The sequence below is a fragment of the Psammomys obesus genome, unplaced genomic scaffold, assembly GCF_907164565.1.
Source record: "Psammomys obesus unplaced genomic scaffold, mPsaObe1.curated_primary_1811, whole genome shotgun sequence".
Lineage (NCBI taxonomy): Eukaryota > Metazoa > Chordata > Mammalia > Rodentia > Muridae > Psammomys > Psammomys obesus.
The window spans coordinates 18985217-19004185 of NW_026596046.1; the positions used below are offsets into that span (position 1 = coordinate 18985217).

At 43.3% G+C, this 18969-nt stretch overlaps 1 protein-coding gene across 2 annotated transcripts in view; it reads right to left on the minus strand.

Moving 5' to 3' along the window:
* Positions 1-212: 212 nt before the first annotated feature.
* The window catches only part of Sec11a (SEC11 homolog A, signal peptidase complex subunit), a 34623-nt gene continuing 15866 nt past the window's right edge, over positions 213-18969 (minus strand). The window contains exons 3-6 of one of the 2 annotated variants that reach the window (XM_055623135.1): positions 14564-14713; positions 9716-9835; positions 1009-1066; positions 213-738 (exon numbers count right to left, since the gene is read on the minus strand). In XM_055623135.1, the coding sequence (XP_055479110.1) occupies positions 688-738; positions 1009-1066; positions 9716-9835; positions 14564-14713 (379 nt within the window). In that variant the 3' untranslated portion in view covers positions 213-687. The remainder of the gene's footprint in view (positions 739-1008; positions 1067-9715; positions 9836-14563; positions 14714-18969) is intronic. The other variant, XM_055623136.1, reaches the window with a different exon arrangement.

Consider the following 18969-nt stretch of genomic DNA (forward strand, 5'->3'; position numbering starts at 1 on the left):
GCTGGCTTTGAACTCACAACATAGTTGAGGATGGCCTAGAACTCCTGATCCTCCTGCTTCTTGTGCTGAGATATCTAGGTGCTGGGATAACAGGCATGTGTCGCCATGCCCAGCCACATCAAAGCCTTTTTAAACCCATAATGGGTACTAAGAACCAGCCAAGAGAGGCACATGTCAGGAGCTTTCCCAACAAACACAATTCAGGGAAAGGGTTCAATGTGCAAAGTCTTTTATTTAAAATTTTGAAAAGGTAAGACTTCTGACCACCTCAATCTGTGCCATTCCCACTGTAGGAGGAATGACAGGTTTGAACTCATGCAGAGCTGTGTTTTCATTTACAGAACTCTGTAGGCACTTTAAAAGTGAAGCTTGGCTTCAAAATACAAACACTGGGGGCTTTGGCTCAACCTTTTAATATAAAAAATTCACTGATGTACAAAACTGTGAAAGAGTGACAATGACAACATATGAAATCCTGTGATTGAAAGTCCCCTTGGGTGCACTGCACGGTGCACATCACCCGCCCACACTTCCTCAGGTGTGGAAACAGAAACTAATGCAAACCAGTGCTTCCAAGAAGTGCCAACACGTGTGTCCTCCGAATATCTGCCAATCACAGAGCAGGATCTACTCCAAACATCCAGTAACAACAGGCATAGCATCTTCCCAGGACAGCGAGCCGACTCCTTACTCACGATGGACCAGCACAAACAAGCCCAGCAGAAACAGTACTGCGTACTAGAAAACCAAACAGGAGCTCATGTCAGGGACGCTTCCAACAGCACTCACGTCTCCATCATTCCTAACTCGGCTGTGACCAGGGTCAGTAACTAAACTAATTAGTCCTTCATGCATCAACTGTGATCCATTTAACAGTTTCCCGAATTAAACACGAGATCACCATGGGAGGGGGACGGAATCCAGGGCCTCACGCATGCACTATCTCTGAGCTATCCCCTCAACCCAAGGCTGCTTCTTTTTAATCAAACATACAGTAGGAGCTCTTACCTTAAATTTAGGATAGTCATTCATGAGGATTGTCACAATTCCAATATACGGAACAAATCTAGAACGAACAAGCACACAACTTATCATCACAGAACAACACCCTAAACAAAACTGTTAACCTTTACTGAATATTAATTACCAGTACCTTCCACAGAGAACTACTTTTCAGTTCACAAAGTCCACTTCATACATTGCATTTCTTCCTTTCAACAGCCTGTTACAAGGAAGTTAGGATTTTCACCATTTCAGAGATGAGGAAACGGAATCACGCACCCAAGGTGCATGGTTTGTGTGTGGCAGAAGCAGTACCAGACTGGAGAGCTTAGGGCCTCCAGTTGGTATCTCTGACGCTAGGGGCTGGGTGTGGCCTCACAGCCTTTCGGGAACTGCCAGTCTTGGTAGAGATAAGGCGAGTGGCCAGGGAACAGCAGGGCTCTGTTACAGAGCTCAGGGCTTCCCCGCCCACCCACTTGCCCGTGGTCTGCTCTTGGCCCTCTTAATCCCGATTTTACTTTTCACACAGGATCTTGAAATGTAGCCCACGGTGGCCTTGAGCTTATGCCCACCTGCCTTAGTCTCCTAAAATGTTGGAGTGAGGACATGTGCCACCATGCCTAGCTCTGAAATTTTTCTAGAACTATTTTTATCACCACATCAAGCAAACAAGTCTTACCCGCCATCATCCTGTACACTTTTTCATTATTTGATGTTTTTAATATCTGCTTTTATTTTATGCGAGTTGGTGTTTTGTCTGTATGTCCATGTGAGGGTGTCAAATTTTGGAGTTACAGACAGTAATTAGCTGCCTGTGGGTACTGGGAATCGAACCTAGGTCCACTGGAAGAGCAGTCAGTGTTCTTAACTACTGAGCCATCTGTCCAGCTCTAGCATTTGATTTTTAAAAAATATTTAGATCTATTTATTTTATTTATGTGCTTGAGTGTTTTGCCTGCGTGTGTATGTATACATGCCTGGTGCCCACAGACATCAGAAGAGGGCACTGGATCCCCTGGAAATGGAGCTAGAGATAGATGGCTGTGAGCTGCATGTGGGGGCTGAGATTTAACCCAAGTCCCCTGAATGAGCAATTGGTGCCCTTAACCTCTGAACCATCTCCTCAGTCCTGTGTTCACACTGGCTTTCTTTTTCTTCATCTCCTCAAATTGGACAAACCCACTGGGTGGAAGATCTGAAAGCACTTAACACACTTGCCTTTGAGGTCTTTTCACAACTTTAACTAATTTGTTGCACTGCTAATCGCACGGTTTCCGCCTCCCCTTCAGACTCTAGGAGAGAGTAATCTTCATCTCGCACACCCTCAAGGCTTTGTAAGTCCAACCTTCCAGGAAACATGTACAGCTGTGTACAGGTACACACACACACACACACACACACACACACACACACACACACACACAGTTTTACCATGCTGGAGCTCTGTGCTGGAGCTCAACCTCAGGGCTTCACCCAGGCCAGGCACTGACTCTACTGGCCCAATACTGCCTGATGGAATGTTTGAAGAAGCTTTTCTTTTCATTTTCTCCAGGTTTTAAATCTTCTCTCTCCGCAAGACACCTTAACACTGTAAGACTTCAGGGCAGGGCCTGGCCTAGTGGCTTGTACATTTACTCCCAGACCCTGGGAGGCAGAGGCAGGCTGATCTCTATGAGTTGGAGGCCAGCCTGGTCTACAGATCAAGTTCCAGCTCAACTAGAGCTACATAATGACACCCTATCTCAAAAACAAAATAAGACAACTCACAATAACAACAAAATAATAAAAATATAATAACTGAGGTCAGAACAAGAAAATTATCACTGATGTAAGAGAAAAGGTGGGGAGCAAACGTAAATGTTTAACTTTCTTTATTTCCCCCTCCACTGCCCAGCTTCAGAGTAGACTGGCCATGCTGTGGCAGCAGAGTCTGTCACAGAGAGAAGAGGTTTGGCCCAAGTGGACTTCAAACCCTTTATCTCAGTCCACTTTCACTTTGTGAACAGGCCCTTTCGGCCATGCCAAAGGCCAGAGAAGCAGAAATCACCTCCCACTTAACATCTCCACCATCAAAGCCATAGGCAAACTTCAACAGACATTGTCCTTAAGAACTCCTTACTTCCCTTCTCCCATTCTCTTTTTAAAAACTGGTCTTTCTCCCTCCCTTCTGCCACATTCCCTTTACATATGTTAATTTTCTTCTTTTTCTTTTTTTTCTGAAGCACGGTTTCTCTGTGCAGCCTTGGCTGTCCTCGACTAACTTGGTGGACTAGGTGGTCTTGAATTCACAACAATCTGCTGGCCTCTGCCTCCCGGAGTGCTGGGATGACAGGTGACACCAGTGCCTGGCTGTATGTTAATGTTTCTAAACGCTGATGTTCTTAAACAGAATCACCTGGGCCTGCAGCTGTAGCTCAGGGGCAGCGTTGGCCGGGCATAAAGGCATGAAGCCCTGGGTTTGATCTCCAACAGCAACAAATCAGGTGTGGGGTTCACCTGCCATGCTAACATTTGGCGGAGGCCGGATGATCGGTCATTCTCAGCTATAGCAGCGCTTGAGGCCAGCGCGGGCTCCGTGAAACCTTGACTCAAACACACATAAAATTACCACCTACAATTTTCTACTGCCCCAGATTTTCTGAGTAAACAAATCCCTGAAAGCCGCACCCCAGATAATGAACTTGCACACTCAAGTTCAGGATGGTAAGGTCTGACATCAGGTGCACGAAACAGGTATGTGGGGCAAGCAGTTCCGCCACAGCACACCCATGTGAACATGTGGGCTCTCCAAGAGCTGAAAGGAGACAACTACAAAATGCTGCTAAGCTCTGGGAAGCAGGGTATTCGGGCCTGCAGCACTTTTCTCCCTACTGCTCAGGCACACGTGCATGTTAAAGCAGAGCTGCTAATCAGCAGAGTAAGATTTTACATAAGTAAACAAAAGGCCCGCACAACTACCTCCAGCACCAGCTCATGCCATGTCATCACCTAGAGGGTAGCGTATGGGCTGGAGTTGATTGCCAAGAGTGCTGTTAAGGCTGCTGGGGCACCGCCATGCCATCACCTCAGCTCTGAGGGAGGCTGAGGCTGGACTGACTGTGCCTGCACAGGGCTTTACCTTTTATTTACATGTGCACTTGTCCACTTTTGTAGACTTGTTCACTTTTATGGAATGCCTCTTAATATATTCCAACATACACGCGCAGCCGGGGTACAAAGTGAGCTACTCACTTAAGGTCTGCTAAATAACTAGCATTACAATTGGGATTTAAAGAAAAGTAAAGGCTAGAGAGATGGCTCAGGGGTTACGAGCACAGGCTCATCTAGAGGACTGGGTGTGACTCCCAGCACTCCCACGGTCGCCTAACAACGGTGTGTAACTCTGGTCCCTCTTCTGGCCTCCTCTGGCAGCAGACACACGAGGTGTAGACATAAATGCAGGCCAAACAGTCACACTGTTAAGTTTCAAACCCAGGACAGTGGCAAGCGAACCTGGCCTCCAGGTCCTCCTGGCATCCTTCAGCCCTACCTTTTACAGGGTAGGTACTGACTGGCATCTCCTACCCTCTATCTACCCCTCCCTTCCGTACCTCTGGCTTCCTGGCTGTTGTACCTGGTCCTGTCTCTCCCCTCTCTTCTCTTCCCCCTCTCCCCACATGGTTCAGTGTCATGACCACTCTAGCGACGTTCTCCCTTTTATCCCTTCCTTTCTATTTCTTTTTTCATTCACATACACATTAAAAACATATTTTAAAAAATAAGAGAAGGGGGCTGGAGAGATGGCTCAGCAGTTGAGAGCACTGGCTGCTCTTCCAGAGGTCCTGAGTTCAATTCCCAGCACCCACATGGCAGCTCACAACTGTCTGTATTTCCGAGCTGACACCCTTACACAGACACACATGCAAGCTAAACACCAATGCACATAAAGTTAAAAAAAAAAAAAAAAAAAGAGAGAGGCAGTTCAGTGTCCAAGTGGGTTCCATAGTAATGGGAAGAGGGACTGCCTCTGACATAAACTGATTGGTCTGCTCTTTGATCACCTCCCCCTGAGGGGGGAGCAGCCTTACCAGGACACAAAGGAAGACAATGCAGCAACTCCTGATGAGATCTGATAGACTAAGATCAGAAGGAAGGAGAGGGGGACCTCCCCTATCAGTGGACTTGGGGAGGGACATGCGTGAAGAAGGGGGAGGGAAGGTGGGATTAGGAGGGGAGGAGGGAGGGGTTTATGGGGGGATACAAAGTGAATAAAGTATAATTAATAAAAGTTAAAAAAGAGAGAGAGAGAATGAACATATCAGCTTAAACACCAAACAGTAAAGAAAATAGGCTACGCAAATTAAGAGTGGATCTAGATTTAAGAATTTTGAGGCAAGCTGGGAGTAGCGGTGCACAGCTTTAAATGTGATGGCTAAAGTTATGTTTTAAGTTTAAACTGATGTGCTGAAGACATCTAGAAACCAAAAATGCCTCTCACCTGTGAGCCTCCCTCCTCCAACAACAGGTAATTTTCTAGAAGGCTGGGGGTTGTTCATTTAAGACAGCAAGCCACATGTTTTCGAGTCTGTGAAAGCTGCCCCGACTACACAGGGTGTGCCTGATTGCACACAGCTGGGAGGAACAGCAAGCACGGGAAGATGCATGCTTGCTTCTAACTGGACCAAGTGAGAAGCACACAGCCTCGTTGGCTTGACCTTTATAAGCACCTGACTTTTGTAATTTGGTGTCATGCTCTGGGAATCCCAGGGATGGGCCTGCCCAAATTGTCCTGGCTAGTATTTAATAAACTTGTTTCAAATTCGGCTCAAAAACTGTGGTAGTGATGAGATTAACATATTCCCAGCCCTTGGGAGACAGGGGCAAGTGGATCCCTATGAGTTTGAGGCCAGTCTGATCCATATGAAGCCAGCCAGATCTCCACAGTGACACCCTGTCTCGAAGAAACAAAAAAACAAAAATATAAAACAGAAATTTGGGGCTGACAAGATGATTCACTGGGTAAAGGGTCTTGCCACCAAGACTGACAATCTGAGTTTGAGCCCTGGCACATACATGGTGGGAAGAAAGAACCCATTCCTCTGGGTTGTCCTCGAGCCTCTACACTAGAATCTTGACATAACCATACACACTCATACAAAAGAAAGTATTAAAAAAAAAAAAAAAAAAAAAAACCACAGGCCTGATGGGTGCCTTTAATCACAGCAGGAAGGCAGAGGGAAGTAATCTCTGGGAGTTTGAGGCCAGCATGGTCTACAAAGTGAGTCCAGAACAGTCAAGTTACACAATGAAACTGTCAAAAAAAAAAAAAAAAAAAAAAAAGTCTGGGCTCAGAAGCCAACTTAATAAAATACTACACTATATAGTGATCCCAGGATAGTGTTTCATTTCTGGAATGACCTGCTTGGAGTTTAGAGATAAGATTTCATGTAGCTCAAGCTAGTCATGAACTTTTCATCCAGTTAGGACAGGCATGCAACCACCAAGCCTACCTGGTAAAAAGTGCATTTTAAGAGGTATATTCATAAAGAATATATAAATTGTAGTTCTTGATTTCAGTTAAGAACGAACTCACACCAAACGTTTGGAACTATTTTAAGATTTATTATTTTCTGTGTATGCATGTTTTGCCTGCATGCCCGTCTGCACACCTCATGCAGGCCTGCTACTCGACAAAGGAGTCGGTGAGCTTCCATGGGGTGCTGGGAACTCAACAAGGGCTCTTACCCACTATCCAGGCCCTATTTTTAATTTTCAAAATATGGTCTCAGCTGGGTGCAATGGCACACGCCTGTAATCCCAGCACTCTGGGAGGCAGAGGCAGGCGGATCCCTGTGAGTTTGAGGCCAGCCTGGTCTACAAAGCAAGTCCAGGACAGCCTAGGCCACACAGAGAAACCCTGTTTCGGAGAAACAAAAAATAAAAACTTATATATATATTCTCACTATGCTGCTGCAAAGAGCTTCCTCGAGAGAGAGGCCCTGGCCCACCTCCACGCAGTTGGGGTACACACATGTGCCACTTGCATCTAAACATAAGCTTTCCTCTTTATTTACATTTAATCTGCGTGCATTTTATGGGATATCACTTTTTATGGGCTCTTTTCACATATGCATACAGTGTACAGTAAACAGGTCAGGGTAATCAGCATTTCCGTTCTATTATCAAGGCCTGTAGCAAACTTTAAGAGCAGACACTTGCCTGGTACACTTCACTTCCTTTTAAGAACATAGTTCCTCTTCTAGTGGGACAGCTTTGCTTAGATGCTTCAAACATCATTATTCTAGTTTTTCCTTCCTTAGTTTCATACTTTTCTTCACTATAATATTTTGTATCAACTACTTTCTCATCTTTTTCTCCCACTGCTCTCATCTCAGTGACTAACAGATCCTCTTGCATTTTTTTTTAACTTTCTGATTTTCCAAAGTCATCTCTATTAAATATTTAGTTGGTACAGTATTATTTACATTTTTAAAAACGTTATTGCATGCTACAAGAGGAATTAATCTTGAAAATTAAGACAGATGAAGGAAGCCAAACAGAGATGACCACAACTGTATGATTTTGTTTCCATGAAATACTGTAGACAGGCCAATCCCGAGACAATAGGTTAGCGTGGTCAGCAGCTGCAGGAGGAAGGGGAGGAGATGTGACCGCTAGTGAGTGTGGAGGATTACTGAGGGCGGCCAGAACTGTGCTGGAATTAGATAGTGGTGATGCCTCCGCAAACTTACAGATATACTAGCGTCTGTAAGTTATTCTCCTTAGAGAGTCTTATATATGTGAACTGTTTCAGCAACATTTTTAAAACAGTTTGGCTCAGAACCATAGTGTATGTGTACAGTAATCCAGGAAAAACAACAAAACTCTTTTTTTTTTTTTTTTTTTTTTACTTTCTACAGGTAGTTGTACCAGAGTCACAAGCTGCCTGAAAGAGTGAGGCACAGGCTGATTCTGTTTTATAAATACAATTTCCACATGATTCATTACATTATATGTCAAACTCAGTGGGGGGATAATCGATGAAAACTGAGTTACAGTGAAACTTCTGTCTGCCAGCTGCGCATGTCCCAGATGTTTTATATTTCAAAGAAACGTTACTTAATTAAGATTATTACATTTTTAAATTAAACGCCACTAAAGGACTTATATCGTCAAAGGTGAAACTTTAATTTAATTTTTATATAGTTTGGAATTTTAAAAGACAGAGAAACCCTGTTTTGAAAAACCAAACCAAACCATTTACATCTCTATCCCTGCACATCAACAGGTTAATAGTAAATATTGGCAGAGGAGGAAAAAAAAAAAAAAGCAACCCCACTTTCTGACAACTGCTATTTCCTTATCATTCTAAATGTATCTGCAGATTTACAACTAAAAGAAAAACAAAGCCTAAAGAGATTAATGAGTCTGAAAAAACCATGACAGGAGCATCTTCGGAAATGAGGAAATCTGGAAATATATTTATTTCTCAGAGTCACCAATGACCTAGTGTGGACTATGTTTAGCTCCAAAACAGGACATACAAATCCCCCTGTAAGTTAGATCAGCACGCACGCACACACATGCAGACAAAACACAACACAACAATACTTGTTCTGACATGGATTCCTTTACATCTTTCACGCTGCAACTGAAGAGCCTTTCATTCAACAGTCACTTCCTTCTGCACAGCACAGTGTCAGGGTAGGATGGCCTATGCATAGCTGACTTGTTTAGTGCAGAGGACCAGGGGTTCTGACAACAGTAAGAATGCTATGAAGCACCCGAAGAAAGAACCGGCACCCACCCATTTGAGGGACACCATGCCAGAGATCCTGCTGTGGTGGCCCAGAGGGTGGGCGCTGGAGTTTCCTGCCACTTAGTGCCACCATCAGCATGATCTCAGATACGTAACATGGCTTGTCTGAGTTTCCTCATCTGCAGAATGGGAATCTTAGGGTTGTTTGGAGGTTAAAATGAAGCAATACTTAGAAGGCACATACAATGAGTGTCTGGAATACAGCAAGCCCTAATAAAGGTGAGTCGTCGTTAATACTATTAATACATCAAGTAGTAATTCCATACTTCCTTACACCAGTAACTTACAATTCCTGTCCTCCACTGATCTGTTCTCCTGATATCTGAAATAAACAGGCTTAATATAATTTAAAACTTTCATTTGACCTCATCAACTTCAAGACTAGAAATAAAACAATGACACATTAACACAATAAAATTAATTTAGATGAACAATTGTCTTAATAAAATTCTAATGAGCAGTAATAATACTACTCTAGATCCTGATTATCAATACTCCTTGGGTAAACTGAAGAAGTGATTCTTGTTTTTAGAGACGAGGTCTCAGGTAGCACAGACTAGTGGTAAACTCACAGCTTTGTAGTGAGTCTGGCCCTGAATTCTTGATCCTCTTGGCTTTACCTCCCAGGAGCTGGAATTACAGTGTGTGCCACCACCCCTGGCTAACACATTTTTTGTTTAGTTGTGATACGCACTCTCTCTCTTCACTAGTTTTCTACCCTCTAGGTGCCCACTCCGCCCCTCAGAAATAGCATGCCTTAAGACGTGGCTGCTTTGTAAGATGTAGATCTTTTAAAGGACAAAAAGATAACTTGGCGGAACCAGGACCAACTGTGCGCTCAGCTCTGCACTGTCAGTCGGTGAGACCCTGTTTAAAGTAATGTGAAAAGCTCAAGGTGTTCCCCTGGATGCTTACCCCCTCGCTCGCCCTACAACGTCTTTCTTCTCTAGCCAATGTTGTCCTTGTTTATAGAGGCCTCGGTCATCAACAGCATTGTTATCTCCTTTGGTTAAAAACTTGATATGTCCATCTTGCCTTAAAAAAGAAAGGAAAACACAAGTCACCAAACACACTCACGACATTTAATGCCCAGAATTAGCTCTTACTAACAAGCACTGCGTAATCAATCATCATGTCTAATAGCAATTCTTGTGTTATTTTTTAAAGATTTATTTATTTATTATTTATACAGCATTCTGTCTGCATGTGTGCTGGCACACCACAGCTTACTAGAGATGGTTATGAGGCACCATTTGGTTGCTGGAAATTGAACTCAGGACCTTAGGACACACAGCCAGTGTTCTTAACCTCTGAGCCATCTCTCCAGCCTGCAATTCTTTTAACTGGCTAAAAGAATGTTTATAGTCGGACTGTTTAGCATAGAGAAAGATTAGATATAAGTGAGAAGTTTAACATTGAGGAGCCAAAATACTATATAAGCATTATGAACACTGTTGTAGAAGAAATGAATGAAATGATACTCGATGATCATGAAAATTTACTTGAAGAAAAACTAGCATATATAACAAACCTCATTTTATATTTAATATTCACAACCAATTTCCTACTAACATAAAATTCAAAGGACACCTTAAATTATCCCTCAGGAACTAACTGTCAAAGTAAAGACCACTGAATAGCTCAGTTCCTTTAAGCAACATGAAAATTTCTGCATGGAACAAAGAGTGTTGGAAAAGGAACCTCTAGAGCTAAGAGTCTATAAAGTGCAGCTGGTGTGATGGCTCAGCAGGTAAAGGCACTTGTCACCAAGTCTGACAACCCGAATTTGGTCTCCAGAAACCACACTGTATGAGGAAAGAACCAACTTCCCCAAGTCATTCTCTGACCTCCGTATGCATTGGTATAGTAGTGCCTCCCAAATGAAGAACAGCAATTCAACAAAACAAAGGAAATTAAATAATGTTCCAAGTGTCTACTACAGTTACATCAACCAACCGCAGCCAAGGACCTTACCTGACCTAAGTTCAAACACTTAAAGTCACAATGAAATTGGTAAGTTGAACAACAACTAGAAACTTAATAATCTTAAGAAATTGTTCATTTTAATTTATCATATATTTAGTTATTATTTCTATTATATTTAATTATACTCACTATTATAGCATAATTTATTCCCCACACTAATTATAGTTTGAGTTTATAAATGGCTGTTTTATAGAAATTTATCAAAATACTCGTTATATACTATGATATTGAGGATCTAGGCCAAAATAATACAACAGGAGGAAGAAAAGAATGTGTAGTCGCACAGATATGGCCCCATGCTGTCTGGTAGATGCGGACACATGGGGTTCATTAGATTCCACTGCGCGTGCCTGAAAACCTCTAAATCCAGAATCTAAGGGTTAAAATAACAGAGCAAGGGATAAACAGCGGCCACCTACGGCATGCTTTAACTGCACAGTGTCTGCTTTTCTCTCTAACAAGTACGAAGTTATTAGAAAAGCAAGTTTTAACAGAAAGCAAAGCTCCAGTTCTTCAGGTGTGGTAGCCTTCGTAAGAACGCTATCTTGGGCAAGGTGTGGTGGCACATGCTTTTAATGCCAACAAAGAGGAGGCTGGTTGGATTTCTGTGAGTTCAAAGTCAGCCCCATCAACACTGCAAGTTCAAGGACAGCCAGGGCTGCGTAGAGAACCCAACTCAAAAACAAAACAAAGAAAGCAAAGCTACAAAATCTTGTGCGCAATAAAAAACTGGCTGCTCTGGGGCTGCCAGCAGAGTGTCGAGAGTGCTTGGCTAGCCTACACTAGGCCTTCACTTCAGTCGCAGCCCGCACCAGCTGCGCATGGCAGCACAGCACACAATCCTGATGCCTGTTCTGCTCACAGAGAGCTGGAAGACAGCTTGGGCTACAGGCCGTCTCAGGAAAGAAAAAAAAAAAAAAAAAGTCAAGGAATTTAATGCTACTAAAGAATAGCAATTTACAAATTGCTTTTTAGACTTATTTGTCTATGTATTAATGTTTTGCTTGCTTATATGTATGTGCAACATGCGTGCGCCTGGTTGCCTACAGAGGGCAGAAGAGGGCACTGGATCCCCTGGACATGAAGGTACATGTGAATAACAGGAATGGAAGCAGGTCCTCTGCAAGTGCAACAACTCTTTTAATCACCGAGTCACCTCTCAAGCCCAACTTCTGGTAATTTTAAAATTTAATTGAAAACAAAGCAAAATTTACAGTTAATAAAGACCAAACTAAATTAATCCAAGTGTCTTTAGCAACCACAACCTATAAAAAAATTAGCTTCAGGTTTCTAGTGACTAATATCCACTCAGGAAACTCACTCCCAAGATGCTAGAACTGCAGGTGAAAATTGGGAGGTGTTGCAAACACCAAAGGCAGTTAAGTGCAAATGCCACCTTCAAAATGAGGTTCCAATTTAAAAGAAAAATGCAAATATATACAGAGCACTGTAGCTGACAAGTCAATAAGTGAAAGAATGTCTGAGATATTCTGGAGGGTTAAAGAGGACAGGTGCCAGCAGCCACTGACTGACTGTAAGAGAGCATCAAGAACATCAGAGGGGAAGAGTAGGTTCAACCAGGAAAAGATACCAGCCACTCAGTGTGGAAAGTAAAATCCAACAGAAGAGATGGACATGAAGGAAAGGAATGCTGTGGACTGGGCTATCCCCAAAGACCTGCTTTCCCCTGTGGGCTGTAATCAGGAGAGAGTACCTTTTCCTGCACAGCACACTCCTTCCTCATCTACTTGAAGGCAGAACATATGTTCTTCCCTGGTGACCACCCCTCAATACACCTACTAAGATCTGCTCCAGCCAGCTGTGGGGATGCCCGCATGGAATCCCAACATCCAGAAGGCACAAGAGAGGTCACCAAAAATTCTGACCGTGAGTATTGGGGTACAGGCGACCTTCCCTCACTCTGCTACCCTGGATGGCCTGCAATGTGCTGTCCTCTTGACCTCACCTTTCTGGTGCTGGGATTAAGGTGAGCATCACCCCAGATGAGTACCTATTAAATGGAGAAAAACTACAAGATGCTGAGCCAGTCAGTATTAATTGAGGACTTTCTCCATGCAAGAGAGCTTTTCGGGTCCCTAGTTCAGTTTTTTCTCCCTTCTCATGAAAGTTTTCTTAACTACAAATACTACAGACTAGAAAGGACAGGAGTGCAGAGCTGGGCAGAGACTACCCACTTAAAAGTTCATGATTTATGTTTCTGAAATCTTTACATTATCTCAAGAAAATGAGACCCAGGGAAGTAGAAGTTTTTGTTCCCTAGTTCTCACTCTGAGGTGAACGGAACGCTTTTTTTTTTTTGCTTCTAAAATGAAAGATTCTACTCAGAACAACAATTTAGACCATGCATGGTGGTGTATACCTGTAATCACAGCACGCAGGGAGGCAGAGACAGGTGGTTCTCTGTGAGTTTGAGGCCAGCTTGGTTTACAGAGTGAGTATAGGACAGACAGGGTTACACAGAGAAACTGTTGGAAGGAGGGAGAGAGGGAGGGAGGGAGGGAAAGAAAAAGAAATAGAGAAAGAGAAAGGAAGGAAGGAAGGGAGGGAGGGAGGGAGGGAGGGAGGTAGGAAGAAGACAGAGCCAGACAATGTAGATTGGAGACCTTTACCCTGGGTTTCACGCACTGGCACATATTCATAAACCCTACACTCGTGAGGCAAGAGCAGGAAGACCATAGTATTCACTCAGGGTTGTGCACACGTGTGCATGTGGGGTTCCAAAACATCCCTCCAGTCCGGTCTCCTACCATGTGGGTCCTGGGGACTGAATTCAGGCCATGAGGCTTGGTGATAAACCATCTCTCCAGGCTCTTAAAAATTTTTACACTTTAAATTCATTCATCATTATGTTGTGTCTGTATATTGCCATAGAGCAGGCACTGTAGAGGTTACAGGACAACTTCTGAACTTTGGTTTTGTCCTACTGTGAGTTCTGGGGACTGAACTCAGGTCATCAGGCCTGACAGCAAGCACCTTGACCTGCTGAGCCACCCAGCCAGCCTCTTTACTGACCTTTGAAAAGTTGATAAATTTGGGTCTGGCCTGGTTAATTCCAGTATTCCAAAAGAAGTTGACAAATTTATTATTGTTATATTGCCTTATTGCTTTTGTTGTCATTTTAGGGTTTCTCTATTCATCAGGATTACTTATTCCATTATATCAGGGAATTATTTTTAGAATTAACCTTTATAACATGATTTTTAGGAGTTATACACCGTGAAGGTCAAGGGTTTCTTGTTCTTTACAATGTTTTATTATTAGAGAAGAACCTCATTTATTTAGCCCAGGCTAGCCTTCAACTTGCTATGTAAGCAAACAATGACCCTAACTTGTCTGCCTCTGCCTCCCAAGTCCTGACATTACAAGCATGCACCCCAACGCCTGGGTTTCGTATTTCAGTGTTGAGCTAATCCAGGGCTTCATTCCAGTAACTGAGCTACATCTCCAGCCCTCTTTATTAATTAAAAAAAAAAGTTTTATGTTCATAAGTGTTTTGCCTGCATGTATGTGCACCAAAAACAGGCCTGGTGCCTCCAGAGGTCGGCAGAAGGCATCAGATCACCTGAAACTGAAGTTACAGATGGTTGCGAGCCATCCTGTAGGTGGGTGCTGGAGAACCAAACCTGGGCGCTCTGCAAGAGCAGCAAGTGCTCTTTCCTGCTGAGCCATCTCTCCAGCCCCCATCCTCTTCAACACATTCTGTATATCAAAATTAAACACTTCAGACTGTAACACAGACGGAAGGCTGGCATGTACTTTTCATGGATCTTCAGGACTCGATGCACTATAGGAATCTCTCTTCCTTCTATCCTGAAAACAACGATTTCCCCGACTCGTATGGGATCTTCAACACGGTTTGTGAGGAAAAGGAGATCCCCTCTGTGAAACGCAGGCTCCATGCTGCCACTAGAAGGGAACAAAGATGCAGAAGGGCAGGTTACATTTATTCAAAACTAGACATTCAACAAACAGCTGCCAGTGGACCTCTGATGTACTGTCTCAGCACAACCACAGTACCATAGATGACACTGTCCTCAGAACAGGTTGCCCTAATCCATGCTCTTTCATTCAGTCATCATTCACTCACTTGGGGAACGTAGTTACACTCTCACGGTATAGATCAGGCTGCCCTCAAACCTGTGGCAATTTTCTTGCCTTAGCCTCCCAAGTCCTGAGATTACATGTGTGCACCTTCACGCCCAGCTTGGTTTCCCTCAACTAGTAAAGGAACATTTTTAGCTATTGCTCTTAACTAACTAGTTCCATTTTAAGCATTACAATTCAAGGATGCTTAAGTCTTGAAAAGGGCAGTGTTACTAATTCCTTAACCTTTTAAAATTTCAAATGACAAATAAAATGAAGAATGAACTTTAAAAAACAATGCCCTTACTGTGGCTTCATCTGAAAATACTAAACATATTCAAATATTCAAATGAGAACTGGATCATCTTCTGCCATTTATAAAGATAGAGACCATGATGACCTATGAGTTCAACTGATTATGGAGGAAAACAGCTCATCAAGTCACAAAACACTAAGAGATAACACTGGTGTTGTCAAGCATTTCTTTGTTTTAAGAGAGAAATAGGAAGACTATACAGATTTCTGTCTAAAAATTTCAGAAAATAGGAAGAAGTGAGAGAAACTCATAAGAGCACCTCTTTCCCTCTTACTTGCTCTGCCTCATACCAATTTCTGAAAAGGTCCTAGAGTTGCATCTTCAGGAACTCAAACTCCAGTTTTCTTTTTCTTTTTTTTTTTTTCTTTTCCCCCCAGACCTGACAACAAAACCCAGGGCCTTGCACTTGCTAGGCAAGTGCTCTCCTACTGGCTAAATCCCCAAACCCTCCAGTTTTCAATTACAAGAACATTAGTAAAAAGTAAAAATATCAGTAGGAAATAAAACTCAAGACAGAGCCAGGCGTGGCGGCACATGCCTGTAATCCCGGCTCTCTGTGAGGCAGAGGCTGGCGGATCTCTGTGCATTTGAGGACAGCCTGGTCTACAAAGTGAGTCCAGGACAGCCAAGGTTACATAGAGAAACCCTGTCTCGAACAACCAAAAGTCAAAATAAATCAACAAGTAAAAAAAAAAAAAAAAAAACCCACTCAAGACAAATAATGTCCAGCCACAGACACTGCTGTTTGAACAGGAAGAGTAGTGGTTCCCAAACTCTCCTGCACACTGGAAAAACCTAAGCAACTGAAGTAAAATCTTCAGGCCCAGGCCACACACAAACCCATTCACATCAGAGTACCTGGGAATGAAAGACAGGCATCAGGTAATTTTGGGATTCTCCAAAAATTACATCGTAAAGCAAAATTGGGAGACTATGAGGAAGACATGTTTGTTATTTGTGGGGTTTTTTTTAATTAATAATTTTTCTATTACAATTCATTCACTTTGTATCCCAGCTGTAGCCTCCTCCCTCATCTCCTCCTAGTCCCACCCACCCCTCCTCTTCTCCCCCTATGCCCTTTCCCTAGTCCCCTGATAGGGGAGGTCCTCCTCCCCTTCTATCTGACCTAGCCTATCAGGTCCCATCAGGACTGGCTGCATTATCTTCTGTGGCCTGGCAAGGCTGCACCACCCCCAAGGGGAGGTGATCAAAGAGGCAGCCACTGAGTTCATGTCAGAGACAGCTCCTGCTCCCCTTACTAGGAAGCCCACTTGGAGACTGAGCCATCTATGGGCTTCCTCTGAGCAGGGAGGGGGTCTAGGTCCTCTCCGCGCATGGTCCTTGGTTGGAGTATCGGTCTCTGCAGGTGTGGGGTTTCTTTTTTAAAACGTTTGGTTGGTTTTGTTGCCTACGTCCTGTTTTTCAGCCGAGATCTCACACTGTACAACAGGCTAGCCTGGAGCAGGTAGCCCATGCTGACACAGTCACAGCAGCTAGCCTGGAGCAGGTAGCCCATGCGGACACAGTCACAGCAGGTAGCCTGGAGCAGGTAGCCCATGCTGACACAGTCACAGCAGGTAGCCTGGAGCAGGTAGCCCATGCGGACACAGTCACAGCAGGTAGCCTGGAGCAGGTAGCCCATGCGGACACAGTCACAGCGCTCTTCTTGCCTCCCCAGTGTTGGGATTACGGCATGTTTGTTTGCTTACTGTTTTGTTGAACTTGAACTTACTGCAATCCTCCTGCTGGCATTACAGTCTTGCACCACCATGCTTAGCACATGTTTATTCTTAAATCTTTTGTTACAGGCAGGCAGATCTCCATGGGTTCAAGGCCATCCTGGTCTATATAACAAGTTCCAGACCAGCCAAGGTTACACAGTGAGATCCTGTCTCAAAATTAAATATATAAATAAAATAAAACCGTTGTTTAGAATTGTCTGCCTGAGGCTGTAGCTCAATGGTAGAGCACTTATCTACAAGGAACGAAGTCCTGAATTAAGCATCCAGTACTACCAAAAACGTAAAAAAAAAAGACCTTTCAAACAGGGGTACATGCACATACATGTATGTGTACATATATATGTATACTTATACATATATATGCAAATAAGGAGAAAAACAGAAAAGGAAAAAGGATGCACATGTAGAAATTATCTCAATTATGCATAAAATATACATGAAATGAGACTACAATGTTAGCAGTGATTTTTATCTCAGAATTACAAAGACAGGTTCAATCTAGATTTTTTTCTGTTTCACATTAAGGGAATATATTAACTTTCTCTTATTAGAAAAGCTCTTCTTTTTAAAGGTCACTATGACAGTCAGGCAGGAAATGACAACAGCCTGAAATAGAACAGCAATAAAGAAGAAGCAGAGAGGGGAAACAACTGGCCAATTAGACACAGCAGAATGAAGAACGACCCCTAGTTTGTGGCACTGGCAACTGAGCAGATGTGGTGACAGCCACAGAAACAGGAGGCAGGGGTTAAAATGCAGCTGAATTTTACTTTTATCATGCACAGAATCAAGTGCTTGGTCAGCAGTCAGGAGAAGCTGTCCAGTGAAGTGAGATAAGAAAGAAAAAAACCCCAAATGCTTTCAGAATTCACATGTAGATGCCAATTTAAAACACATGAAAAGTAGCCAGAAATGGTGGTAAATGTAATACCAGTGCGTGGGAGGCAGAGGCAGCAGGCCTGAGTTCAGTGCCAGCCTGAGCTACCTGCCAAGCCTGTCTAAACGTAAATAAATAAATAAGATATATAAAGTATGCAGTTGAGGGTAGGAGACCCAGGCGTGAATATGCTTGCATACCTTATATAAAATGCTCCTGTGCAAAACAGGCCCCAAACACTGGCTCAGCAGGTAAGAGCTGCTCTTACAGAGGCTCTGGGTTCAATTCCCAGCACCCACACTCCAGCTTACAATTTGTAACTCTAATTCCAGGAGATCTGAAGCCCTCTTCTGATCTCCAAAAGCACCAAGAATACAAGTAGCATACCAACATACACGCAAGCAAAATACCTCTACACATAAAACAAAGTTTAAAAATAACAAAAAATTTAAAAAGAAAATTGACTAATACGAAAGAAATTTTAAGTATTACAAAGTATGTAGGGAGACCATTTAAGATGTTATTATCACCATTATCATTCTGTTGCTATTTGTGGTGCAGGAAAGTGAAATCCAGGCCTTTCTCATGGTACATAAACATTTTACTACTGAACCAAACCCCAGCTTACAAGGGTCACTAAAAAAATAAAACCGAGGAAAACTGTTTAAACATTAAAGGAATTACTAGTAAATCTATCATCTGATTAAATTACACTTTCAATATGCCAAACATGCTTCCCAATCTCTTCTTAAAATGAGAGTGGGTTTGGGTTTCACGTAGCAGAAGACCGTCTTGAACGTCTGATCTTTCTACCCCCACCCCCCCGAGTCCCAGATCAAAGGCATACACCTCCACACATCTATTTTTAATAGGATGGGCACTCTACACGCACGCATGCATGTGCACCACGTGCGTACCTGGTGCCCTCAGAGGCCGCGAGAGGGATGGCAGCAGTCTAGTCAGGCTGGCTGGAGGAACTATGCAGCCTAGGTTGGCAGCAAACTCAGTGATCCTGGTTCTGCCCTCCAGCTACTTGAGTGACAGCGAGGAGCCATCACACTTAGCTACACTGTCGGTTTTTAACACATTTAAAACTGCACACATTGGTGCTGCCAGGTCTGAAGACCTGGGTCAATCTGTGGTG